Source organism: Antechinus flavipes, chromosome 1 (assembly GCF_016432865.1).
Source record: "Antechinus flavipes isolate AdamAnt ecotype Samford, QLD, Australia chromosome 1, AdamAnt_v2, whole genome shotgun sequence".
Taxonomy (NCBI): Eukaryota; Metazoa; Chordata; class Mammalia; order Dasyuromorphia; family Dasyuridae; genus Antechinus; species Antechinus flavipes.
Genome location: NC_067398.1, coordinates 537781524 through 537807868, shown reverse-complemented (window position 1 = coordinate 537807868; position 26345 = coordinate 537781524). Strand labels below are relative to the sequence as shown.

General features: G+C 33.8%; 1 protein-coding gene across 2 annotated transcripts; it reads left to right on the top strand.

The window, feature by feature from the left end:
- The first annotated feature begins 1069 nt into the window (after window positions 1-1069).
- Window positions 1070-14434, top strand: GMNN (geminin DNA replication inhibitor). 2 transcript variants are annotated; one of them, XM_051970600.1, is made up of 7 exons: window positions 1070-1185; window positions 3254-3314; window positions 6792-6893; window positions 8654-8807; window positions 10178-10260; window positions 13007-13117; window positions 13964-14434. In XM_051970600.1, the coding sequence occupies exons 2-7, from the start codon at window positions 3261-3263 to the stop codon at window positions 14117-14119; spliced, it is 660 nt and encodes a 219-aa protein (XP_051826560.1). In that variant the 5' UTR covers window positions 1070-1185; window positions 3254-3260; the 3' UTR covers window positions 14120-14434. The 2 variants fall into 2 exon arrangements, with proteins under 2 accessions (XP_051826560.1, XP_051826561.1); XM_051970601.1 differs by lacking the exon at window positions 1070-1185 and adding an exon at window positions 1216-1308.
- Window positions 14435-26345: the final 11911 nt, after the last annotated feature.

Sequence of the window (26345 nt, the reverse complement as noted above, 5' to 3'; positions counted from 1 at the left end):
ATAAGTCTGAATCAGAACATTAACTCAGGGCTTTCCCAGTTTACTGCTAGTTCTCTACCTGTTATACACTACTTCTCAGATACAAAGTAAATATAAACACTAAATCACAGGATAGGATACCAACTTCTTGAGGTCAAAGTGCAGCCAAATGATAGGTTCTTGTACTATCCAATTCTGAATTAATGACACATTGTATATAATTAGAATTTTTAGTCCTTATTGCTCAGACTAGTGGGTGATCAGTTTGTCTCCTCTCTCTGTCCCTCATTTTCTTTTTTCTCTCCGTCATTCCCTTATTTTATCTCTCTCCTTCCCTCTCCCCCTTTTTCATTTTCTTTCTGTTTTTCCTTCTCTCATTTTCTCTCCTCTCATTTTTCCTCTCCCTCCTTTTCTCTTTTTTCTCTCCTCTCTTTCCCTCCCTATCATTTTCTCTCTTTTCTCCTCTCGTTCTTTTTTCTCTCCCTCCATCCCTCTCTCCCTCATTATCATTTTCTCTCTCCCCTTCCCTCTCCTTTTCTTTCTGTCCCCTCTCCTTTTCTCTATCCGTCTCTCTCTTTGCGCGCCCCGCTCCTCCCCTTCCCCTCGCAATTTCCTTTCTTCTCTCTTTCTGCAATTGCAACGAAAAGGAAGCAAAGTTTTAAAAGAAGGCAGTTTTCAGAAGCTTGGATGCCACGGAAGCTAACGTAGCAGGATGGAACCAGTATATTGTTTGGATCAGAACGAAATGAATTTACAACCCGTATTATCTCGGGTAATTCACATGCCCTCTGTAGGTCTTAATTTCCTCCTGTGCAAAATAGGGTGAAATTACCGCACAAGTCGTTTACATTCGCTAACTTTCAACAAATGTGGAAGTTCAGATAAAATGGGGGGTAAACCTAAATAAGAGCCAGCCCTGAAACCCTCCCTCTTTCCCTGCTTCCAGCTACAGCTCCTCAGACCAGCCCACAACCCGCTAGGGGGTGCTTAGCCAAGGGGAGGGACCAAAAGGAGAGCGCAATCGCGAAGGAATTGGACACGCTTCCTGGTGGGGTATGGTCACGTGGTTGTCCCGGGGCGGGTCCATAGCGTTCCTATCGGTATTTAGCTCGCGGTGCAGCTGCTTTGGTTCGGTCCTGGCCTCTTCTTCGGGCGCCGTTTTTGTGCGCATGAGTGTCCCTCGCCGGCACCCGGCGCTACCCTCCGGTGAGTGGGAGGAAGAAGGGAAGGGGGAAACTAGAGGAGAGGCCGAGGGTGCTTCTCGGTCCGGTGTGAGCAAGCTCTTCTAAAAAATCTCTTGTGCTCTTAGCCCATAGCCGCCTGTAAAAGGTAGTGGGATGACGCCCTACGTGACCCACAGTCTTTCTTCTTATTATTTTTAAGGGATTCTTTATGGGAGAGGAAGGAGAAGCAGTTGGTTTAAATTGTTGTAGGTATTGGGAGAACCGAGGGAACGCGCGAGCTAGCTTCGTTGGTTGGTTGGTTCAGTTTTGGCGCGTTGAGCTGTCTGCGGCCCTGATTGGCCGTGTGGGAACAGAGCGCAGCGGGGCCTTCCCCCTAGGGTGGGCTTGCGCATGCGTATCCTGCGTCGGCGCTCGTGCCACTGATCCAGCTTTTGGAGGTTCCAGCTGTGATGGAGCCTGGAAACCTGTGACTACTAACGCTTCCCATTGTCAGTGTAGGAATGAGTCTGTGTTCTGAGCGGGAGGGCTGGAAGTTAGTATAAGATCTCAAACAGAGAGCTGTAAACTTAATTTTTGAAAATATTTTGATGACTAGATCTTACAGATTTCCTTTGTGCATTTAAAAACATGCTTCTGAAAAGGGTTTCGCCAGACTTGCCATTAGAGGTTTTATAAAATGTCAGACCTGAAGGGGGGTAGATTTAGATCTGGAAAGGACCTTAAAAGAGAACTAATCCATTGAGAAACTAGGACTCAGAGAGAAAAAGTGACCCAAATAGTGTGAGAATGGAGTTCTTGAGACTCGAAACCAGTTTATTCCAGCTGCTTCACAAGTGGTTCTTATAAAAGGCATTTTTATCTTGATGATAATATAGATTTCTCTTTAAAGCTTTTGATACCATCTTGGTACCCAGCACTGCCTTAGGATTCTGTCTTTTCGTGGAAGACTGAAGACCATTAGGCAAAACCAAATCAAACTGAGACGAGCTATAATCAGATTCCTTTGTGCCAGAGGTGTGGTGAAAATTGAGGAGACAGAGTGTCTTGAATGATCTCTTCTAGATCTTAGATACAATGTAAAACTGCCAAAGGAGCGGGTTAGTTAAAGAAATTGTCAGTATAAAATGAGAACAAGAGACATTAGATCAAATACAACCCTCCCAGAAGAATCACATATTTTGCAGAAACATCTTAACCTGGATTGGAAAAGGGGAGAAACTATTCCTACCATGCAAAGGAAATAGTAAACTAGAAAATATTGTATTGAGGGAGACAGAGGAAATACTTAAAAATAAGTTTAATGTTCTTCAATTTTCTGTATCTTTCCCCTTAACTTTTCCTTAGCCTTGTATCTCATTTCAGTTTATATTGAACACTTAGCGCACTGGCTTTTTCTTCTTTCCCCAAAGTTTAAAGAGCAATCAGATTAGAGAGCCTATTCTCTAATATGAACTAACTTTGGAATGCCAGGATTGCTTAAAAAAATTCAATTTGTATTGAATTATGACATGGTATCACTCACATCTAATTAATTACAGGTATCCTAGATTCCATAGTGATCATCTTCCTAGAGTTGAGACTACTCTATGGACTAAAGATCATTATTCCCAAATCTTTATGGTTTGTCTGTGGCATAGAACTTTGTTTTAAATGTAAGTTTTTATAGCAAAATCTTAGTATGGGTTGGGTAAGATGTATACTTCAAGCACTTGGGTATTTTTTTTTTTTTTTTTTTTTGGTTTATTTTGTTTTTTATTAAGTGTTATAGGGCTATATACCTGGCAGCTTTGAGAGAGGGAGAGAAGAAAAAAGGAAAATACCTAGCTGGCAAGAGGATTGTTAGTATTATTATTTATGTGATACATACTTCTGAAATAATGTTATAATTCAATATTTTAATCAAAATATAGTAAATGCTTATTGTATACTAGACTGTCTGGTAGTTTGAGTATTAACTTTAAAATAGTAGGATCAGTTCTTGACACACACTTCTTTAGAGTTCCTTTTGTCTTATGTGGAATGTACACTTTTTTGGTCTATTTTGTGTATTGCTATTCAGGTCTTATTGATCTGAAATCTAACTTTTTCAGCTTTTTGATGAGTTCCAGAATGAAGCAGACAAAAGAGGAAAGGTCCAAAGGAACTATAAAGGTATTTGACAACTTTTTTTATCTGTAACAAAGTTGTAGGTAAGTTTAGGAACTTTTTTTAAAAATAGTAATTGATATCGATATACTTACTCACATTGTCATTTGTTCCTCCCAGGAACAGAGATAGGAAATGAAAGTATTATCTTCATTAGAATGACTTGCCCAAGGTCTCATAGACAGAACTTTTGTTTCTAGTGTGTATTCTTAAATTAGATCAAAGCTGCTTTCTACTAATTAGAATGAGAAATTAATTTTTTAAATGACCATTTATTCCTTCCTCCTATGTTCTTCTTCCACCTCTAATAAATATGCACAGTCAAGCAAAACAAATTACCCTATTAACCATGTCCAAAAATATATGCCTAATTCTTAATTGTTAGTCAATTATTTCTTTGTCAGGATAGGGGGAATAGTAGATAGAAGAGTGATGTAAAAAATTAAGAGACATGAATGGGTTTGAAAGGGTAGTAATATTTTTAAACAACTATAAATTTTGCTTTGATTTTTTTTTTTCTAAATTGTTCCTCTTTGCTATCAATTTATGGACTGTTCAAAACATTTATAATTGTGTACTATTTTATGTTATATTTACATTATTTTTTGTTGTTTCTAATGTGTTAGTAGTGATATTATACAGTATAGTAAACTTTTATTTAAAACATGTTCCCTTCCCTATGAAGCTTATAGTTTTATAACACAAGATGTCATGGTAAGTGCAATAAAGAATTATAAGTTAAAACGAAGTCTAATTTAGATTACTACTTAGAAAGATCAAGGAAGGCTTCCTAGAGATGGTGACATTTGAATTGAACTTTAATTCAGTTCAATAAATGTTTGTTAAATGCCTATTATACTAGATTTTGGAGATACAAAGACAAAAGTGAAGATCCCTTTCCCTTCAGAAGTATCAATTCTAGAACAGTCTGAAATCAAATCTAGGTCTTGAGACTCCAAATCTACTGTTTTTCCTCCCCATTATATAATAATGTAGAGTTCACATTATAATGACAAAAAAGGGCCTATAACATCACAAGTTTTCCAGTGAAGACTTAGAAAGATAATGAACATTAGAAAATGAGAAAGCAAAAATTAACGAGAAAACTTTAATCATCATTTTGTCTAGAACTGTATTGCTTGTGAAGTTTTCCCAGTCCGTTTACCTTAAAGCAAATAAGGTAAATCAGACAGAAGCAATTTACAAGCACTGGAAAGGATTTATTTAAGTTTTGACACTTTCTGACAAAAGCTGTTTATATTGGTCAGTGATAGTAGGAATTCAGCAGTTTTAAAGTCTTATGCAACAAGTGAATAGAAACAAATTTTATATCAGTTTAGAAAATGACCAGTGTATATTCTTGAGCATATGTAAAGCTGATGTAATTCTGGATGATGAATTTTATTTTAGGAACAGTTCAGTTTGGAGGAAAGATTATTAGACTTAGTGATTATAGTTTTGGCTCTGGCATGAACTAGAAGGGTAGGAATTTAGTAGGTAAAAAGGGGAGGGAGGTAGAACATTCCTCAATGTTATTCCCAATATGTGCAAAAGTAGGATTGTATAAGAGTACAATGTGTTCTTGCACAGAAAATGAAGGTATTTTCCAATTCTGGATTCACTTTCTGATTACATAGTAGTAATTAATGTGGACCACTTGGGTTTTAAAGGAGATAAAAGTTTTAGAAAGTAAAATTTTCATTTTGGGAAATGAGAAGTAATTTGATACTTTCTTTTCCTTCCCTATCCTTTCAAAAATGGAACTGATTTAGAGACTCTTTCTGAGTATAAAATATATATAAGGCATGCTTTGTAATAATAGTTTAATTTGGATCATTATGATTAGAGCTAGAAAAGGGATCCTGGGGATCCCTTAGTCCAAACCTTTAATGTTATAGATAAGTTAACTAAGGCTCACAAAGGGGAAACTACTTGCCTAAAGTCATACCAGTTACTAAATAGCAGAGTTGTCATTTGAACCTGCTTCCCCAATAACTTTTCAAACTTAGAAACTATTTCAAATGGGTCAGGTTTCATTATTTGCTATATATGATAATCTTTAAGGTTTCTGGCTATGGCGTTTTGTGATGTTCTATGAATTATATGATGTGACATAGATGGATAATAACAATCTTACACATGTCAGCATGATGGTATAATGCATCAGCTTCCTTTGGTTGATTTAGGCTTTAGCAATAGAGAACAGTTAATTTTAATCAGCTAACTAATTTTGATATTTAGCTTTCAAATCTGTTCGTTAGAAGATTATTGACTAACTTGTAATCTATAGTGTATCTAAACTGTGAATTCCCACAGGAGCTGGCATTTTCAGTTGAATAGTGAGATAATAATCAACTTCAGAAACCTTACCGTGGGAAAGGTGAACTCTTGTTATGTGAAGTACAGGGCAAATCAGCAACTTTCTCACGCTGGTATAGTATCATGTTCTAACTAACCTTGTTTGGCTATCCAGCATTGTTTGCTATCCCCTGGTGGCAGTATAACTAATGATTTTTTTTTTTTTTAAATAAAAAGCTTATAGTCCAGGAAATATACAGGATATTTACATTCAACAAGGAAGGTGATGAACACACTGTTCCACAAAACAATGGCTTGGCTGGATTTGAGTGTTTTAACTGTGCCCCAAGCAAGGAAATTCTAGCAGTCTTTTGATTAATGGATTTGAAGCAAAATTGCTTGTATATTTTGGTAACCTTTGAAAAAAAATTTCTAAATAGATATTTTTTTTAAATGACTTATTTTATTCAGTAGATGATTTCTTTAGTTATAAATTTTAAGTTTTAAGAAATCAGAATTTTCAAAATATATTAAGGAAATCTTGCCATTTAAATTATGAAACCCATAATGAATACTTTGTAATAACAAACAACACGTAAACATTCCTTATTCTTAATTTGTTTATTGTGTTTTATTTAAAGTGGAATATGTGTTTCTTCGGATAGGATTTCTCACATTTCATAGTACCCATGATTTTAGCCAGTTTCTCAGGAAGGAATTGTTAAATTCTTATATTTTTTTTCCATTATCCCTCCACCACTATGCCAAGCCACTGTATAGAATATGTCAAGTGTACTTTTCACTAAGGTAGTATTCTTTATTTGGTTAATTAAGCTTGTGTTTTTATTAGTCAAGCAAAGCACAATATATTCAAATATAATGCTTTTCTTATAAGAAATTTAAGGATCATTTCTCTTTGAGAAAAAGTGTTTCAACTCAAGACAATGTTTTGCACATGGTAGGAACTTAATAAAAGTTTTTTGAATTAAATTTAAAATATCCAAAATTTCTTTCATTGGAAAGAGTTGCCCATAATTCCAAGAAAAACTGATGGAAACAAATTTTTCTTCTCAAGAATCAGCATTAAATGTTAACAGATTTTTTTTTTTTTTGCTTTTATGATAGGCATGATAATAATTATAAGGATAGTTATTTAATAGCCAGACAATATGTCTTAATTTGTAGAAATATTTCTTGGACAACACAAATGTCAGCCTTTTACCAAGACGAACACTCAAGATGATTCAACCAACTGCAGCTGGTTCTCTAGTCGGCAGAGTAAAGGAGGTATGTACTATTGGTATAGGATGGTGTAAATACTAATAAGAATATGGTTCTGGTATTTGCTAGCCTAGAAGTGCATATTATTGAAATACAGGGTTAATTAAACAGTAAAACAATCATTGTTTTTAGAATAAATGCTTACGACTTAATATGGGAAAGACCAAAATACTAGATTGAATTGAACTTTGTAGTGCAAGAGAATATTTAAATCTGAACATATCTGTTAATTTTTTTGTCCAATTGAGATTTGAAGAAAATATGAAATTGTGGTGATCTTGAGTATACCACTGTGATTGGATTTTGCCTTTCTGTCAATTGTTAAAATTTAAGTGAAGATTACTTGGGTAATTACAAGTTTTAAAATGTTAACATGTGACTAGTATTTTAATGATCATAGTAGGTCACTTTTATATAGCACTTTATACTTTACAGAATGGTTAATTCTGTGAGTTTTTAATATTCATTTAATATAATAACTGTGAAATAGGACATATTATTTCATCAATTATTATATCAATTTTTTAGCTGAGGAAATTGAGGCCCAGGAAATTTAAATAATTTGTCCATGTTTGCCCAGGAAACAGCTAAGATTTAGATCTAAATTCATTCTCTGCATATGGTGCAAATCACTACTCATACTTGGATTTTTTCTGTGAGATTGTTGTGCACGTCATCCTGTAAATCCTAGAAATGTGAATGGTTTGACACTCTGGAGTTCTTCCTTTAGGTCTTATAATATGTTTATGAGTACTGGGAGAGCCATTGTTAGCTTTTGTTTATGATATATGACCATCTATCTTTTTTCTAATTTCATGATATATGATGGCTTTCATACAGGCCACATGCCTGATACATTGCTCCATTACAGGGTAATCTGCAATATATTTTTTCTTTTTGTGTGTCAATCATTTTATTTTAAAAAATTTTTTCCCTAATTACATGTAAAAACAACTTTTGAATTTTTTTTTTAATTTTGAGTTCCAATTTCTCTCCTACCCCTTTTTTCCCTTCTCAATGAGAAGGCAAAGTAATTTGATATAGGTTATTTTTATACAATCGTGTAAAACACTTCCATATTGCTCATACTATAAAAGAAAGCACAGACCAAAAAGATAGGAAAAATAAAGTTAAAAAAAAAAACATGCTTCCAACTGCATTCAGATTCCTTCAATTCTTTCTTTGGAGGTGGATTTTCATCATATATTCTTTGGGAAATGTTTGGATCATTGTATTGCTGAAAATGACAAAGTCATTCATTGTTTATACATTGTACATTGTACAATATTGTTGTTACTAGATCACCTGTAATTCTCTCTAGCTCTTGGTGTTCCATAATATAGTCATATAGTATTTTTTATAGATCATTATATTTTATGACTTATAGTCATAGTGTCAGTGGGAAAATATTGATGTTGAAAGGGTAGATTTTTGTATGGAAGACAGCTTAAACAACTCATACTGTGGATGTATTTATTCAGTGTAACTAACAGGAGATTTGTAGCTAAAATATAAACTATCACTTTATAGTAACTGTTGCAAATAATATGGATCACATTTAAATTTATGAACTTTGTTTGATAGAATTAAAAATGACTTAGTATTTGTAGCATGTAGACACTATAAATGGTTATGAATGAATACTCAAAGATTAGGAATTTGTTGAGGTTAAGCTCTTTGTTTTGAGTTAATACATGGCCAAAAGATTACCTATTATGTGTTTTTCATGTCCAATCATAATTAGTAATTGTTATCTAAAATTTCAGTCAACTTCTATCAAGGCCTTATCCAAAAGGAAGCTTTGGAATGACCAAGTAACATCCAAGTCTTCTAACACTGATGTTGCTTTAGATCCAGAGCACAGTGAAAATGAAAATCTGGAAGGAGTTTCTCAAGAAGCTTTTGATCTCATGATTAATGGTATGTAAATATTTGTTGTTTAAATGTTATTATAATGTTATCCCAATAAAGCTTTTCCCAGGTACCTATCATAAGTACTGTCATGACTTCCAGGTTAGATAAAAAGGATTTTCCTTCTTGAGTTCCTTTGTGCTGTTCTTAAAATGTTGTTGGATTAAACTTCTCCTTACATTTCAGTGGATTGCTGATGTGTTTCTGTTGCTTATTCTTCAATTATGAAGCCTGTATTGTGAATTGAATATTTATTTTAGATGTTTTCTTTTATTTATGTTCTCATTTTTCCACTTTATATTATGTGCACTTTGCTGTATACAATATATAACACTTGGGCAAAAAGTCAGCCTTTTTGACAAGATAACTAAATATTTTATCTATTTATAACACCCAAGTTAAATCTGCAGATCAATATTTTTTCTCAAAAATTTATTTTGAGATTGATTTGAAGTAGTAATGAATTAAGAATGGAAAGATAAATTTGACTAAATCATGAAGGGGTATGTGGGTGTGTGAGCAACAGAATGACAAGAGTCATTTATTGAATCAGAGTAATAATCCTAGAAATTAAGAATCACAGTGCTGAATTATATCTGAATAACAAAGGAAAGTTGATGAACTACAAAATAAATGTTTTGATTGTAAAAGTATCAAGAGACCTCGTGATAGATGAAATAAGTAGGAAGGTTTGGTTTTGGTAGTGTTTGAGTTTTCTCTCTATTTTTAATAGTTAACTTGTGGTTTCTTTAGTTATAGAGAGCTCTTTTCTGCCAGTCATGACTGCCATACTCTATAATTTATGATCATACAGAGTTTGATGCAACCCTTGAGAGGTTAAAGTGTCTTACCCAGAAAGACATACCCTAATGTGTCTAAGATGAGGACAGAGTGTTGGGTCTGCAATCAGAATGGCCTGAGTTCGATTTCGACCAACATTTACTAGCTTTGTGGTCTTGGGCAGATCATTTAGCCTTTGTCTACCTCAGTTTCTTCAACTATCAGTTGTGATATAATGATCTATAATAATGGTGCCTGCTATATAATAGGTGCTAGTTTACAGCAAGGATTGGACCCAGGTTATCCTAACTCTGAGGCCAGCTTTCTATATATTAAATACTATAATACTCTGTCTGGAACTTAATAGTAGGAATAAAATGGGTAGAGTGGTCAGATTCTAGTAGAAAAAGTTAAAAAAAATTTTTTTAAAGATTAAATTATCAGAAATAAATGTTTTCCATTTGTGAGATAAAGTTGATAATCATTTCAGATAGAGACATTCCTAGACCTAAGTTGTCTAGATTTACTTGGTGTGCTTCAAGAATCAAAATAATTTAATTTCCATAATAATATTTAAGATTTATTTTTAATTGCTGCAGAAAATCCTCCTCCTCAGTACTGGAAAGAAGTGGCGGAAAAACGGAGAAAGGCTCTTTATGAAGCACTACAAGAAAATGAGAAAGTACGTGTTTTGATCCTAGTCAACTTTGTGTTATTGTGTACCACTCTTCCCTCCCCCCCAATTTCTCCCTCTAACCCCCTAGAGTGTTCTTGGATTACTCAAATGCTATGTGCATAGGTAATAATGAAGAAAGTAAATAGGTTAAAAGAATTATTTCATGCAGTATAATTCTTTCTGGCTGCTTATAGTATTTTTATCTTAGTCTGATAGTTAAGGAATTTAACCACAATATTTCTTGGAGTTTTAATTTTGGGATCTTTTTCAATGAGTGATTGATGAATTCTTTTGATGCCTATTTTACCTTCTGATCCTATGATATCTGGGCAGTTCTCTTTGATTTCCTGAAAAATAATGTCTAGGCTCTTTTTTTTCAGCATGATTTTCAGGGAGTCCAATAATCCTTAGATTATCTCTCCTAGATCTATTTTCCAGGTCTGTGGTTTTCCCAGGTAGGTATTTAACATTTTTTCTATTTTTTTTTTTTTTCTTCTTCTTCTTCTTTTTTTTTTTTTTTTTTTTGGTTTTGCTTGACTGATTCTTGGTGTCTCCTCGAGTCCTTCATTTCCATTTGTTCATTTCTGATTTTTAATGAATTATTTTCTTCATTTATTTTTTAAATTTCTTTTTGTAATTGTCCAATTGAGTTTTTAAACGAGTTATTTTGTTCTATGGACTTTTTTTCCATTTTGCCAATTTTTTTTTTAAGGAGTTATTTTCTTTTTCCAGTTCACAAATTTGTTTTTCAGGGAGTTGTTTTCTTTTTCCACTATCTTTTAATGAGTTATATGCCTTATCCAGACCCTCTTATAAAGCTTCCTTTCCCTTTCCCCATTTTTCTTCTAGCTCTCTTTTAAGATCCTTTTAAATTTCTTCTGAGACCCTTATGTGGTGGGGACCAGATCATATCCACTTTTGGGTTTTCATCTAGAGACAGACTGTTTTTAATCTCCTCAAGATGTGAAATCTGCTCTCTTTCAGTATAGAAACTATCTATAGTTAGAGAAACCGCTTTGCCTTTTTACTCATTTAAAAAAAAAAAAAACCTGCTGCATTCTGCTTATGGGGGGCAGTGGGGTGTTTCCAAGCTGCTTCTACAGACAACAGGAAGTAGCAGTGAAGCGGCAGTGGGATAGCAGTAGCTGTATTGAGATCACTGGTTGCACTGGGATTAGCAGTTGCCCTCTGAGATCAGGCTGAGTCCCTACTGGTGCTAGGTGGATATGGCCAGGTCCTGAGAGACTCTAGCATTTTGGGGTTATAGTCTTTATCCTCTGTGTTTATAGCTTCTCTGCTGATCTACTGGCTTGCTGCCATTGCAGAAAACTGACACTGGTAGAGTTCTTTCCATTATGCAGTATAATTCTTATGGTGAAAGATATAAGAAAATTATGGAGAATGGGAAAAGAGGAGCAGTTTCGATTTGATCCACACTATAACTATGTGTTAGTAGAGTGAAGTTTTAAAACTGGGTTTTGTCATAAAATAAATATATCTACTATTGTAAATTTTCTATATGAGGATAATTGTTATATAAAATAGTTCTTAGATAATACTTAATATATAATCTACCTGGTTGTTAAGCTGATGTTCATGGTAAGTTTAAGGTATCTTTTACTTTGTCTAACTTTTTTTTTTTTTTTTTTTCCTAACAGTACCAATATCCTTCTAGTTAGACAGGTTTTAAAACTCAGGTTATCTTTTACTTTCAATCTTGATCCTTCCCCCCTTCTCTGCATCCAATAAATTGTTAAGTTTGGTTCAATTCTGCTTTTTTAATATCTCTCGTATTCCTTCCTTTCATTCCCACTGTAACTGTCTGGTTTGGCTCCTCATTTCTTCTTACCTAAAATATAATATCCTTTTGAATTCTTATCTTCTCTCTGCATTTTCAATCCATCTTCTGACCATTATCTGCATGATTTTTTTTCTTTAGAGTTGGTTTTTGTTTTTGTTTTACACCATAGTCTCAATCATTTTTCCTATTTCCATTGAACCCTCTCTAACAAAGAAAAACAACCAATTGCTTCTAATAGAACTTGCAATATTTTGTTCTCAGTCTTCTTCCTCTCTATCAAAAGAGAAATGTATTTTATGTTCTCTGAGACCAAAATTGTTCATTGCAATTAATCTGAGTTTTTTCTGCCTTTCAGTGTTGCATTCATTTACAGTTTTATAGTTGTTTATATTATCCACTTGATTCTTCCTCCCACATAATCTTCCCAATGTACTATCCTATGACTATCTTGCTTGTCCAAAGTATTTTAGTGGTCACCATTTTTTCTCCCAAAAGTACTACAAGAGATATCATGGTTTGTTATTCAAATCTCCACAATCTGGCTGCTAGCAAACTTTCCAATCTTTATTTCAGCCAGGCTATATAATTTTTCATCTTCATTATTATCTTTCCCTCTTTGATCTTCAAACCTTTACTAACACCATCAGCTGTTCTGTACTATCCTTAGTCTTTCTCTGTTTCAAAGCCCCTCCTTTCAAGGCTCAACTCAAGCACTTTTTCATAGGTCTTTTTTGAACCCTTCCTCCAAGATTTCTTGGGATTTTTTTTCCCAAGCCTTTTATTATAATTATTTGTGTACAATTGTAAGCTGTCTTCTTTCATCCCTTAAGATTTCAAGATCCTTGGGAACAGATACATTGTCACATAGTAGATCTTGTATACATATTATTGTATTGAATGAAATTTCTTCCATGAAATAGATAACTTATAAAATTATATTTGTATTTTTAGCTACATAAAGAAATTGAACAGAAGGACAATGAAATTGCCCACCTAAAAGAAGAAAATAAGGAATTGGCAGAACTAGCAGAACATGTACAATATATGGCAGATATGATAGAAGTAAGCATTTTTAATACTTATACTCTTAAAGAACTGCTTTAAGAAATTTCATACTGATTTTATTAGAGGTTTAATTTTGCAATACCTAGTTTTTAGTCACATCCTTTAAACAGCGAACCATCTCTTCCTAAGTTCTAAAAATAAATTTAACTTCTATTGAGCATACTTTTTGAAAACACTATGAAATGTCTGATTATTACAGGAATTTTTATTAACTAAATTTGAACCAAAATATGTTTTTTTTATTATTGCAAAACTGTTTAATGTTTAGTTTTGCAAAGCAATTGGGGTTAAGTGATTTGCTCAAGAGCGCACAACTAGGAAGTGTTAAGTATGGTAAGGCCAGATTTGAACTCTGGTTCTCTTGACTTCAGGGCTGGTACTCTATCCATTGCATCATTTAGCTGCACCTGAGTGGTTTGTTTTTAACAACAAAAAAAAGTTCATGCTTTTGGTCTCATTCTTTGAGGCTGCCAATATTATACATAGCTGTATTGTTGGCACTTTCAAAATTGTCTAGTGAAAACTCAAAATTAATGGTTCCATTTTAGGCCCAAGATTCATACAAATTGGCAAAAAGCTACTTTGTCTTCATTTTTCTTATTAACACTTTGAAATTGCTGTCTTAGATTTTATTGCAAACTCTTAAATTAAATGTTTTGGTAGGACATGAATATTGAACTATTTCAAGTATTATTTGCTGGATCTATCCAAAGGACTTTGTTATAATATAGTTCTTTAATGGATCCTAAGTATGTAATTATATAGAAGACCTAGTATATCAATTTACTGATAATATGCAGAAGCCTTAAAGTTTTTGTGCTGAAATAATTTTTTTCTTTTTAGAGGCTCACTGGCCAATCTCTAGAAAACTTTGAATCACAGAACAATCCAGCATTTGAAGATTCTGATTCTGGAGGTGAAGAAGCAGGTAGTGATTTAGAACAAAACTGCCTTGCCACATGTGGTGGAAAAAATGCTTCTTTACCTACAGATGGATGACCCTGTATATAAATATTTTGTTTGACTATTGGGAAATAACACTGCCACAACTTTAACTTTAATTTACATCTTTGGGTTACTTTTCTAAATTAGTCAAACCTTGGAACATTTGGCTCTTTTAACTTGATGCTTAATGGCAGAAAATTACTTGTATTCAGCAAACTCTTGTAGTTTGCTTTTGGACACTTGTATTAAAATACAAATACTGTGTATTTTTAATCTTGTGATAGTTTATGTAAATAGCATCTTTTTCAGTTGAGTCTAACATGACTTATACATATACTTGATAAATAAACTTCAATCTCCCATCAAAAAGAGCATTGCTTATATATCTTATATTTATAACTGAGGAACATGAATGAATGGGAGGCATGAATATTATTGTTACCTTATTTTCTGTTTATGTTGTAAATTTGTCAGTCAAAATTCAGTACTGTACTATGCCTTCTTTGGAAGAACATAAAATATAAGAAAACGTTTGCCTTTAAGAAAATTATAATCTGGTTTGATATGTATAAAATAATTAAATGGAAAGATTTTAACATAATATTTGAATAACATTTTAAAAAACATAAAAATTGAAATTTTAAAAATAGCTATGTGGACATGATTATTTTACTTTATAAGAATTTTTTATGTTTCCTCTGAGTAGCTAGTTCCTCTAGTATGTTAAATTTGAGGTAAACCAAAATGACTTTAGAAAACATGTATTGTAAAAAAGCAAGATATTGGAATGATTCAAATTATTAACACTGAAAGACTAAGATTTCTGGAATTTTTTTTATTTTTTTGCTAAACCTATGATTTTTCTTCTAAAAAAAATTTTTTTAAAGCTTTTTATTTTCAAAATATATGCACAGATAGCAAAAAGAGAACTGTTCAGTTCTGCACACATATATTGTATCTAGGATATACTGTGACATATTTAACATGTATAGGACTGCTTGCCATGGGTGGGGAGAAGGAGGGGAAAAGTCGCAATGAAAGTGAGTGCAAGGGATAATGTAAAAAATTACCCAGGCATGGCTTCTGTCAATAAAAAGTTATAATTATTTTAAAAATATATTATAATAAAAAAATATGCACAGACAATTTTTCAATATTGACCCTTGCATAGCCTTGTGTTTCAGATTTTCCCCTCCTTCCCCCCACCCTCTCCCCTAGAGGGCAAGCAACCTAGTATATGTTATACATGTTAAAATATATGTTAAATCTAATATGTGTAAACATATTTATACAATTCTGTTGCTGCACAAGAAAAATCAGATCCAAAAGATTGAAAAGAAAATAAGAAAATGAAAACCAAGCGGACATCAACAAAAAGAGTGAGAATGTTATGTTGTGATCCACATTCAGTTCCGACAATCTTCTCTCTAGGTGTAGATGGCTCTCTTCATTACAAGATCATTGAAACTGGCCTCAGTCATCTCATTGTTGGAAAGAGTCACATCCATCAGAATTGATCATCTTATAATACTGATGATGTCATATACAATGAATTGTACTCATTTCACTTAGCATTAGTTCCTGTAAGTCTCTCCAGGCCTCTGTAAAATCCTGCTGATCATTTTGTATAGAATAATAATATTCCATAACATTCATATACTATAACTTATTTAGTCATTCTCCAAATGATAGGCATCCACTTAATTTCCAGTTTCTTGCCACTACAAAGAGGGCTGCCATAAACATTTTTGCACATGTGTGTCCTTTTCCCTCCTTTAAAATCTCTTCAGGATATAAGCCCAGTAGAAACACTGCTGGATCAAAGGCTATATACAGTTTGATAACTTTTTCAACATAGTTCCAAATTGCTCTCCAGAATGGATGGATCTATTCACAGTTCCACCAACAATGTATTAGTGCCTCAGTTTTCCCACATCTCCGACATTCGTCATTATCTTTTCCTGTCTTGTTAGCCAATCTGACAGGTGTGTGGTGGTATCTCAGAGTTGTCTTAATTTGCATTTCTCTGATCAATAGTGATTTAGAGCACTTTTTCATATGACTAGAAATAGTTTCAATCTCATCCTCTGAAAATTGTCTGTTCATATCCTTTGACCATTTATCAATTGGAGAATGGCTTGATTTCTTATAAATTTGAGTCAGTTCTCTATATATTTTGGAAATGGGCCTCAGTCATCTCATTGTTGGAAAGAGTCACATCCATCAGAATTGATCATCTTATAATACTGATGATGTCATATACAATGAATTGTACTCATTTCACTTAGCATTAGTTCCTGTAAGTCTCTCCAGGCCTCTGTAAAATCATCCTGCTGATCATTTTGTATAGAATAATAATATTCCATAACATTCATATACTATAACTTATTTAGTCATTCTCCAAATGATAGGCATCCACTTAATTTCCAGTTTCTTGCCACTACAAAGAGGGCTGCCATAAACATTTTTGCACGTGTGTGTCCTTTTCCCTCCTTTAAAATCTCTTCAGGATATAAGCCCAGTAGAAACACTGCTGGATCAAAGGCTATATACAGTTTGATAACTTTTTCAACATAGTTCCAAATTGCTCTCCAGAATGGATGGATCTATTCACAGTTCCACCAACAATGTATTAGTGCCTCAGTTTTCCCACATCTCCGACATTCGTCATTATCTTTTCCTGTCTTGTTAGCCAATCTGACAGGTGTGTGGTGGTATCTCAGAGTTGTCTTAATTTGCATTTCTCTGATCAATAGTGATTTAGAGCACTTTTTCATATGACTAGAAATAAACCTATGACTTTTCCTTAGTACAGGGAACTGATGAGGAAACCCCCATTTCAAATGCATTTGGGCACAGGCTTTACAATCTTAACTATGTATCAAAGGGGGAAGACTTAAATCTAGCTTTTTTGACTGAGGCTGGATTTCGCCATTATACCAATGTTGCTTTTATATTAATCATAGACAATGAGTTCCCCTTTAGTCAGCCATTTGTCAGATAACTAAGAATTCCCCCTACTGCAATATTACTATTAATTTCCCTAGATGATCTTTGAAATTCTCTCCAAACTCTTAGATTCTGTGATGTTTATAATGAGTGACTTTTCAGAAAGGAAGGACGAGGGTGAAAGAAGTGAATATTTAAAGTTACAGAAAAAGTTTTTTTATTGTTGATTAGTTGTGCCTGACACTTTTTTGCCCCATTTGGCCTTTTCTTGGCAGAAAGAATTGAAGGGATTTGCCAATTTTGTAGATGAGGGAACTGAGGCCAGCAGGTAAGTGACTTGCCCAGGGCCACATAGCTACTAAGTGCCCGAGACTGAATTTGAATTCAAGCCCTGACTTCAGGGCTGGCACTCTATCCATTATGCTACTTAGCTTACTCCACCATGTGAAAGGGAGATTTACAACATTGTAAAACTCTATAACTCAATAATGTGATTAGAGAGTTTTTGGTTAGGTTTGAAAGGGCTTGAGCATAGAATGGAGTGAAAATTGTGAATCTCCAAAAAGCTGCTATAAGTTCTTAAATCTGTTAAGTAAAGATAGTTTTTGAAAAGTTAGTTTTCTAGTGGTTTTTGTGTTTAGTCAGTCGATAAACAATCATTGAGCATCTACCAGTGCTCTGATACTGCTAAGCATTAGGATATTAAGATAGGCCTAAGGCATTCTTTATCCTCAAGAAGCTTACAATGTGGGTTACCGGTGTGATACAAAGTATTACATCTTGGGAAGAGAAATGATCTAAGGAGGTGGGAGTTTCGGAATTGGTGTCATATTGCAAAATGAGATTTTAGTCTTTATAAAGTCTAAGAAAATGAATGTGGGGGGAGGGTGGAAAATCTGTAAAATGTTGAATGTTGATCTTGAAATGAATGGATAGCAATGGAGAATTGGGAAGGGGGTGACAGGATAGCTGTTTCAAATGTCAGACCATTTATGTATTTCAAATTCATAGTGTTATTATAAATCTTTTTTTATATTTACATTTTCTTCTCAGTAATCTTATGAAGTAAGTAATGTAAACATCTCCATTTTGCAGATGAAGTAATATTACGATACTAGTGTTAAATAAGAGACAGGAAAATGTTGTTTCCCAATTCCTAGTCTAGTATGTTCAGACCACTAGATGAAGAAGTTATCTAAATAAGCATAATAGTTGAGATGAATAAATGACTTCACTGGGGAAAAGGGCAAAGAACCAAGAACTGAGTCTTAAGAGAAAACTGATACATGAAGTGATGTTGACTTAATATAGTATCTAGAGAAATTGGGGGAAAAAAATGAAACTTTCCTATAAGAAATCATGAGCAGACCTGATTGAAGAAAAGCCTGGCCTTAAGTGAACTAATGAGCAGAACCAGAATATTATACACAGTAACAGTAAGATTATGTGATGATCATCAACTATGATAGACCTATCTCTTATTGAGACTTATCTCAATACAGTGATCCAAGGCAATTCCAGATTCCAGTAAGTTTGGAAGAGAAAATGCCATCCACATTCACAGAGAAAAAAAAGAGAGAGTTATGGAGACTGAATACAGATTGAAGCATACTATTTTTACCTTTTTTTTGTTTGCTTTTTCTTTCTCATGGTTTTTATTCTGATTTTCTTTCACAACATGACTGATAATATGAAAATATGTTTTAAATTATTTTATATACATAACATTGCTTGCTATAAGGGAGAGGAAAAAATTTGGAACTCAAAATCTTACAAAAATGCATGTTGAAAACTATCTTTAGATGTAATTGGAAAAATAAAAATACTATTGAGAAAAATAGAACTTTGGAAACAATTGACAGGCCTTTAACCAATGACTGTACTTCAGAACTTATCTAATTCAATTTCTAATGGTGCAGATTAGGAAATGAAGGTCCAGAGAAATCAAAGGATATAGACAGGAGGAGAGGCAAAAGCCAAGGTAATTGAGGTTTTGACTTTGGACAGAGTAAAACAGAAATATCAGAAATTTGAGAGAGATTAAATAGGGTAGGTGTGGAGAAGTGGATCATTTTGATATAATATCCTGGATGTAATTTGAAAAATGAAAGCTAGAGGCAATTTGTAAAAGTGGGAAAGAAAACCATGAGTGTTATCTGCATGGAAACACTTGGAAAATGAGATGAGGAGAAAAGATTTAAGTCCCAAAAGCTCAGTTCCTTTTTCTCTCTATCTCTTAGTACTTAAAGAATGAATGCTCTGGAGAGGAAAAGGAGTCTATAAAAGAGATGATATATAAAAGAATTTTACGCACTACTTCCCCCTTCTCTTCTTTCCCCTCCCAACAGCATACAATTGTTACAGAAAAAGAACCATGAAATTCCTATGTTTCAAAATATCATATTCAGTATTTAAATTGCCCTTGGTGTGACCTGTATTTTCATATAATCAGTCCACAACTTCTCAGTGATTCCAAAATAGTACTGTCCCAGCTGTTTGGAACTAGAATTGATGTTATAAATGAAGTTAGGTTCTCAGGCCAATTCACAGAAGTCACGATAACGTAATGGAGCTGAATTATGCCACATGTGTTAGGCCAAACTTTCTTAAACCATAGGTCATGACCCCTGAATGTGAGAATTGCAAAATATCAAGATAACATTCAACTCTGAATAATGTTGAAGATACTCTGCATCCCTTGGTATCAAGTATTTTGCTAAGATTTAATTTTTTATGTAAACATGAGTACATCCATTTCAATTGTATGCAAATTTGCATCTTTAACAAAGGGTGAATTATATGTATACCGAAGAGTTGTTTTAAAATAAGTTTCTTTATGATGTATTATCAATAAATGTTTAATTTGTAAATCTATTTTATGTAGATACTCAGGGTCAATTGTTTTGTAAAAATTTCTCTTGTAAAAAAGGATTGAGAGTGGAAAAAATTTAAGAAGCCTTGACCAATGTCACTTAGTGTAGCAATGGAGAGCAGGGCAAAAAGCTTCCTCCTTTTTGGGCTAGGGTTGGGGTCAAGCATTTGGGAGTATGTGTTGCAGGGAGCAGAGAAGAAAGGAACAAACTGAATCTGATAGTTGTCAGGGCTCTAGAAAAAGAGTGAAATAGCTAGAAACTATAATACTTGGTGCAGTGGAAAGACATTAGAGTCATAGAACCTGTATTTAAAGCCTGCCCTACTACCAAGTCACTTATCTTTAACTTCATCAGTAAAATGAGAGTGTACAAGATGATACATTAAGTCAGTGATCCCTATAAGTTTGCTATCCCACAAATAAAGAATTGCCAGTAATATTTTTTTTTCCTCAAGGATCCTTAGCAATTTGGAACCATACTTTTAAGTATAGTCCTTTAGGACTTTAAAACTGCATACCCTTTGATCCAGCAGTGTCTCTATTGGGCCTATATCCCAAAAACATTAAAAAAAAAAAAAAAAAAAAAAAAAAAGGAAAAGGATCCACATGTGCAAAAATGTAGCAGCCCTTTGTGTAGTAGCAAAAAAGTTGGAGCTGAGTGGATGCCCATCAGTTAGGAAATGACTGAATAAGTTATGATATATGAATGTTATGGAATATTTTTCTATAAGAAACAACCAGCAGGATGATTTCAGAGCAGCCTATAAAGACTTATAGAAACTGATGATAAGGGAAGTGAGCAGAACCAGGAGATTGTTGTACACAGCAACAACAGAATTATACAAAGATTAATTCTGATGGATGTGGCTCTTAACAAAAATGAGATGATTCAGATCAGTTCCAATGGTCTTGTCATCACAAGAGCCATCTGCACCCAAGAAAAAAGATTTTGGGGACTGAATGTGGATTACAACATAGTACCATCTTTTGATTTTGTTTGCTTGAATCTTGTTTTCTTTCTCATTTTTTTCCCCTTTTTGATCAGATTTTTCTTGTGTAGCATGATAATTGTGGAAATATGTATAGAAGATTTGCACATATTTAACATATATTAGATTACTTGCTATCTAGGGGAGGGGATGGAGGAAGGGATGAAGAAAAAAAATTTGGAACACAAGGTTTTGCAAGGGTAAATGTTGAAAATTATGTATATTTTTTGAAAATAAAAAACTAATTTAAAAAAAAGAGAAAAAAACATTCCCAATTTTCCCAGCAGTTTTTGTCAAATAGTGAGTTCTTATCCCAAAAGCTGGGGTCTTTTCAAATACTAGATTATTATGGTCCTTTACTGTTTTATCCTGTGAACCTGTTCCACTGATCAGCTACTCTATTTCTTAGCCAGTACCAAATGGTTTTGATGATCACTGCTTTACAATATAGTTTTAGGTCTGGCACAGCTAGAACACCTTTATTGGCATTTTTTTTTCATTAATTCCCTTGAAATTCTTGACCTTTTATTATTCCAGATGAACTTTGTTGTTATGTTTTCTAGAGCTGTAAAATCATTTCTTGGGAGTTTGATTGGTATGGCGTTGAATAAATAGATTAATTTAGGAGTATTGTCATTTCATTATATTTACTTAGCCTATTCATGAACACTTGATAGTTTTCCAATTGATTAGATCTGACTTTGTGTGGAAAATGTTTTGTAGTTGTGTTTGTATAGTTCCTGACCTTGCCTTGACAGATAGACTCCCAAATATATTATTGACAGTTATTTTAAATGGAATTTTTCTTAGTTTCTCTTGCTGCTGAATTTTGTTGGTAATATATAAAAATGCTGATGATTTATGTGGAATTATTTTGTATCCTGCAACTTTGCTTAAGTTGTGAATTATTTCTAGTAGTTTTTAGTTGATTCTCTAGGGTTCTTTAAGTATACCATCATATCATCTGCAAAAAGTGATAATTTAGTTTCCTTAATACCTAGTTTAATTCCTTTAATCCCTTTTTCTTCTCTTATTGTCAAGGCTAACATAATACAATATTGAATAGTAATGGTGATAGTGGGCAACCTTGTTTCACCCTTGATCTTATTGGGAATGGTTCTAGTTTATCCCCATTACATATGATATTTGATTTTAAATAGATGCTCTGATCATTTTAAGGAAAACTTCATTTATTCCTATACTCTCTAGTGTTTTATTTTATTAAAGCTTTTTATTTTTCAAAACATATGCATGGATAATTCTTCAACATTAGCCCTTGCAAAACCCTGTGTTCAATGTTCTCCCCTTTCCCCCATGCCCTCTCCCAGATGGCAAGTAGTTCAATATATGTTAAACTTGGTAGAAATATATGTTAAATCCAATGTATGTATACATGTTTATACAATTATCATGCCGCACAACAAAAACAAAAAAAAGAGAAGCAAAATAAAATGTAAGCAAACAACAAGAAGAGTGAAAATGTTATATTGTGAAACACTCAATTCCCACAGTCCTCTCTCTGGTTGTAGATGGATCTCTTCATCACTGAACAATTGGAACTGGTTTGAATCATCTCATTGTTGAAGAGAGCCACGTCCATCAGAACTGGTCATTATATAGTCTTATTGTTGCCATGTATAATGATCTCATGGTTCTGCTCATTTTACTTAGCATGAGTTCATGTAAGACTCCAGGTACTCTGAAATCATCCTGCTAATCATTTTTTCAAGAACAATAATACTTCATAATATATCATATTATCATATATCAAAACTTAATCAGCTGTTCTCCAACTGATGGGCATCCACTCAAGTTTCCAGTTTCTAGCCACTACAAAAAGGGCCGCCACAAACATTTTTGCACATGTGGTTGCTTTTCCCTTCTTTAAGATCTCTTTAGGATATAAGCCCAGTAGTAGCACTGCTGGATCAAAGGGCATGCACAGTTTGATAACTTTTTGAGCATAGTTCCAAATTGCTGTACAGAATGGAGTTTATGTGGAATTATTTTGTATCCTGTTCACAGTTCCACCAACAATATATTAGCATCCCAGTTTTCCCACATCCTCTCCAACATTCATCATTATCTTTTTCTGTCATCTGAGAGATGTGTAGTGGTATCTCAGAATTGTCTTAATTTGCATTTCTCTAATCAGTAGGGATTTAGAACACCTCTTCATATGACTAGAAAGTGTTTCAATTTCTTCATCTGAAAATTGTTTGTACATGTCCTTGGACCATTTTTCAATTGGAGAATGGCTTGAATTCTTATAAATTTGAGTTAATTATATATTTTGGAAATGAGGCCTTATCAGAACCTTTAAATGTAAAAATGTTTTCCCAGTTTATTGCTTCCCTTCTAATCTTGTCTGCATTAGTTTTGTTTGTACAAAAACTTTTTAACTTAAACATAATCAAAATTATCTATTTTGTAATCAATAATGCTCTCCAATTCTTCTTTGGTCACATCAAAAGTTTGGAGTTCTGATAACTACAACCACAAACATAAAAGACTTTTGTTCTATTAATTCAACAAAAGATTTTCTTAAAAATTATCAGATGAACCAGGAATACATTGTACACAATAACAGCAAGAAGACGAAGTGATTAAATAGGAAAGACTTAATTCTTCTCAGTAGTCTTGTGATCCAAGGCAATTCCAATAGACTTTGGATAGAAAATGTCATCTGCATCCAGAAAAAGAACTATGGAGATTGAATGTAAATCAATATATGCTATGTTCACTTTTTTTTTCTGTTTTTTTACACACCTCATTTTTCCCTTTTGTTCTGATTTTTCTCTCCCAACAATTCATAAAGCAATATGTATTAAAAATAAATTATCAAATGGTCTGTATCTTAAGAGAACATAAAAAGGGAAAGGGACCCACAAGTGCCTTTTTATGGTAGTAAGGAACTGAAGCTGAGTGGATGACCATCATTTGGGGAATAGCTGAATAAATTATGGTATATGAATATTATGAAATATTATTCTATGTGAAACAATCAGCAAGATGATTTCAGAAAGGTCTGGAGAGACTTATATGAACTGATGCTAAGTGAAGTGAGTAGAATGAGGAGAAAATTGTATACAGCAACAACAAGAGTGTGTGATGATCAACTCTGATAGACATGTCTCTTTTCAATAATGAAGTGATTCAGGCCAATTCCAATAGAATTGTAATGGAGAGGGCCATCTGCATCCAGAAAGGGCACTGTGGGGACTGAATGTGGATCACAACTTAGTATTTTCATATTTTTTGTTTGCTTTTTCTTTCTCATTTTCCTTTTTGATCTGGTTTTTCTTGTGCAGCATGACAAATATGGAAATAGGTATAGAAGAATTGTACATGTTTAACATATACTGGATTGTTAAGGGACAGGTCAATTCTCCAAGACCCTCCACAGCTGTGGATCATAACATCTGAAGACGGGCAGGGCAGCCTTTGCTGACACAGGTGGTGCAGACTGGGAATGAGATAAATTGGAGGCAAAGGGAAGAGAAGAGAGATCAGATAATACAACGGCCTCTCAGTCAGAGGGGTCAGAAAACAGCAATTGCATTTCAGGCTCTTTGTATCATCCTCTCATAAGAAGAGATCCATTCTGGGTTGGATCTCCAGTCACTGTCAGGTGGTTCCCGTGTACTCCAATATTGGATTATTTGCTGTGTAGAAGAGGGAGTGGAAGAAAGAGAAGGAGAAAAATTTGGAACATAAGATTTTATGAGGGTAAATGTTAAAAACTATCTTTGCATATATTTTGAAAATAAAAAGCTATTATTTAAAAAAAAATTACCAGTTGTCTCTGCATATTCAGTAACTACATCAGCAAGAATTGTGATATGAAACTTTTCTTATATAGTTTCCAAAGAACTTCTTTTATCAGCAGCATATGAAATCAAAATATTTTCTTAAGAAAATTCAATAAGCAGAATCTGCTCTATCGTTAAATAGGGCAGAGAAGCTGAAAGTAAATATTTTTTCCATCATAAGATTGATTGAAAAACTGACTGCTGTTGATTATAATAATTGAGAACTCTGACCCTAGAGAAGAGTCAAGAAAATGCATTCTCTCCCTTTTTTATAGAGACTATCAGTATAGATTACATATATTATCAGACTTGGTTGATGTGATTCTTATGCAAACTCACTTTTCTCTTTCAAAAATATTGTTTGATACAAGAGATAGCTTATAGAGTAGGGGTGGAACTAAATGATATAAAAAATATCAATACTTATTTCCTGTCTAAAATTTATTGAAAGGTAGACTTGCCTTCTGTAAGGACTATTAATTTGGGAGCTATGCACTTTAGTAACTGCATTTCAATATAATGAGTTTCCTTTATTTTATGCATTTAAAAACATTTTTTGGGGAAAAAAAGGATCTATGTTGTATACCCAAATCAATTCAGTAAACATTTAAGTGCCTAGTATGTCCCAGGGACCAGATTCCCCACTATCCTATAGGACAATGATTATATTGTCAAGAGGATATTTCATTATCCTCTTAAATCCTGGATAGCTAGGATCCCCTTTGTTTTCTACACATAGTTTTCCTCCTTTCATATCCAGTGTTTTTCTCATATCCTGACATTTTAGTGTAAATCTAGAATGTTGGGTTTTCAAAATTTAGTACTGAAATTTTATGTATACATATATGTACATATATTTAACACAACAAAGTTATGTCCTACCTCTTGTTCAATGACCCCATCCAAAAAATCAATATCCTTAGTGCTATGCACAGCACACTTGACTCTTGTAAGTACTAATGTTTCCTCTCCCCGTTTCTCCTGTCATTCATTGATTGTGACACAGCTAGGCAATATATGGAGAGTCAGGAAGCCCTGAGTTCAAATGTAGCTTCTAACACTAGTCATGTGACCCTGATCTAAGTTCTTCTAATCTCTGTCTCATTTCTGTATCTATAAAATTGTTATTGCACCTACCTCTCAGGGTTGTTGTAACACAGAAGACAAAGTTGGGGAGGATTCAAGGATCAAAAGATGGGGATATGAGTAGATAGGTAGACTGTAATAGACTTTCCTTGCCCAATGTCGGCTTTTGAGTTCAATTCCATGAACTGAGTCAAGAAGCTCTAGTGGTCCCTGTCCCTGACAATGACTAGACACTAATAACAAGCACATGAGTCAGTCTCAGGTGCCCTGGATCCAGTCAGTGCCGGGAGGAGAGTGTTGAGCTTACAGAACTACTATCAGCATTAGGAAGCTGCTAACTTCAGCACTGGGAAGCTTGGCCAGCTCTTGTATTAGGGAGATGCTGATTTCTGTATCAAACATACCTGCTACTGTGGTAGTAGCTGAAGCTGAGTCCAGACACTAGGACCTAGGATTTAAAACTCCTGAGTTCAGAGCATGACTGAAAATTTTCTATCTACTTAAGCTATGTACCTTCTGACTTCTGTTAAGTACATGTTCTTTCTCTGTCTCTCTCTCTCTCTCTCTGTCTC

Excerpts from the sequence above, each read along its gene's own strand:
- GMNN (XM_051970600.1), top strand. The coding sequence starts at position 3,261 with ATGAGTTCCAGAATGAAGCAGACAAAAGAGGAAAGGTCCAAAGGAACT. Across the intron at positions 6,894-8,653 it reads TAGTCGGCAGAGTAAAGGAG|TCAACTTCTATCAAGGCCTT; the intron begins GTATGTACTATT and ends CTAAAATTTCAG. Across the intron at positions 8,808-10,177 it reads TTTTGATCTCATGATTAATG|AAAATCCTCCTCCTCAGTAC; the intron begins GTATGTAAATAT and ends TAATTGCTGCAG.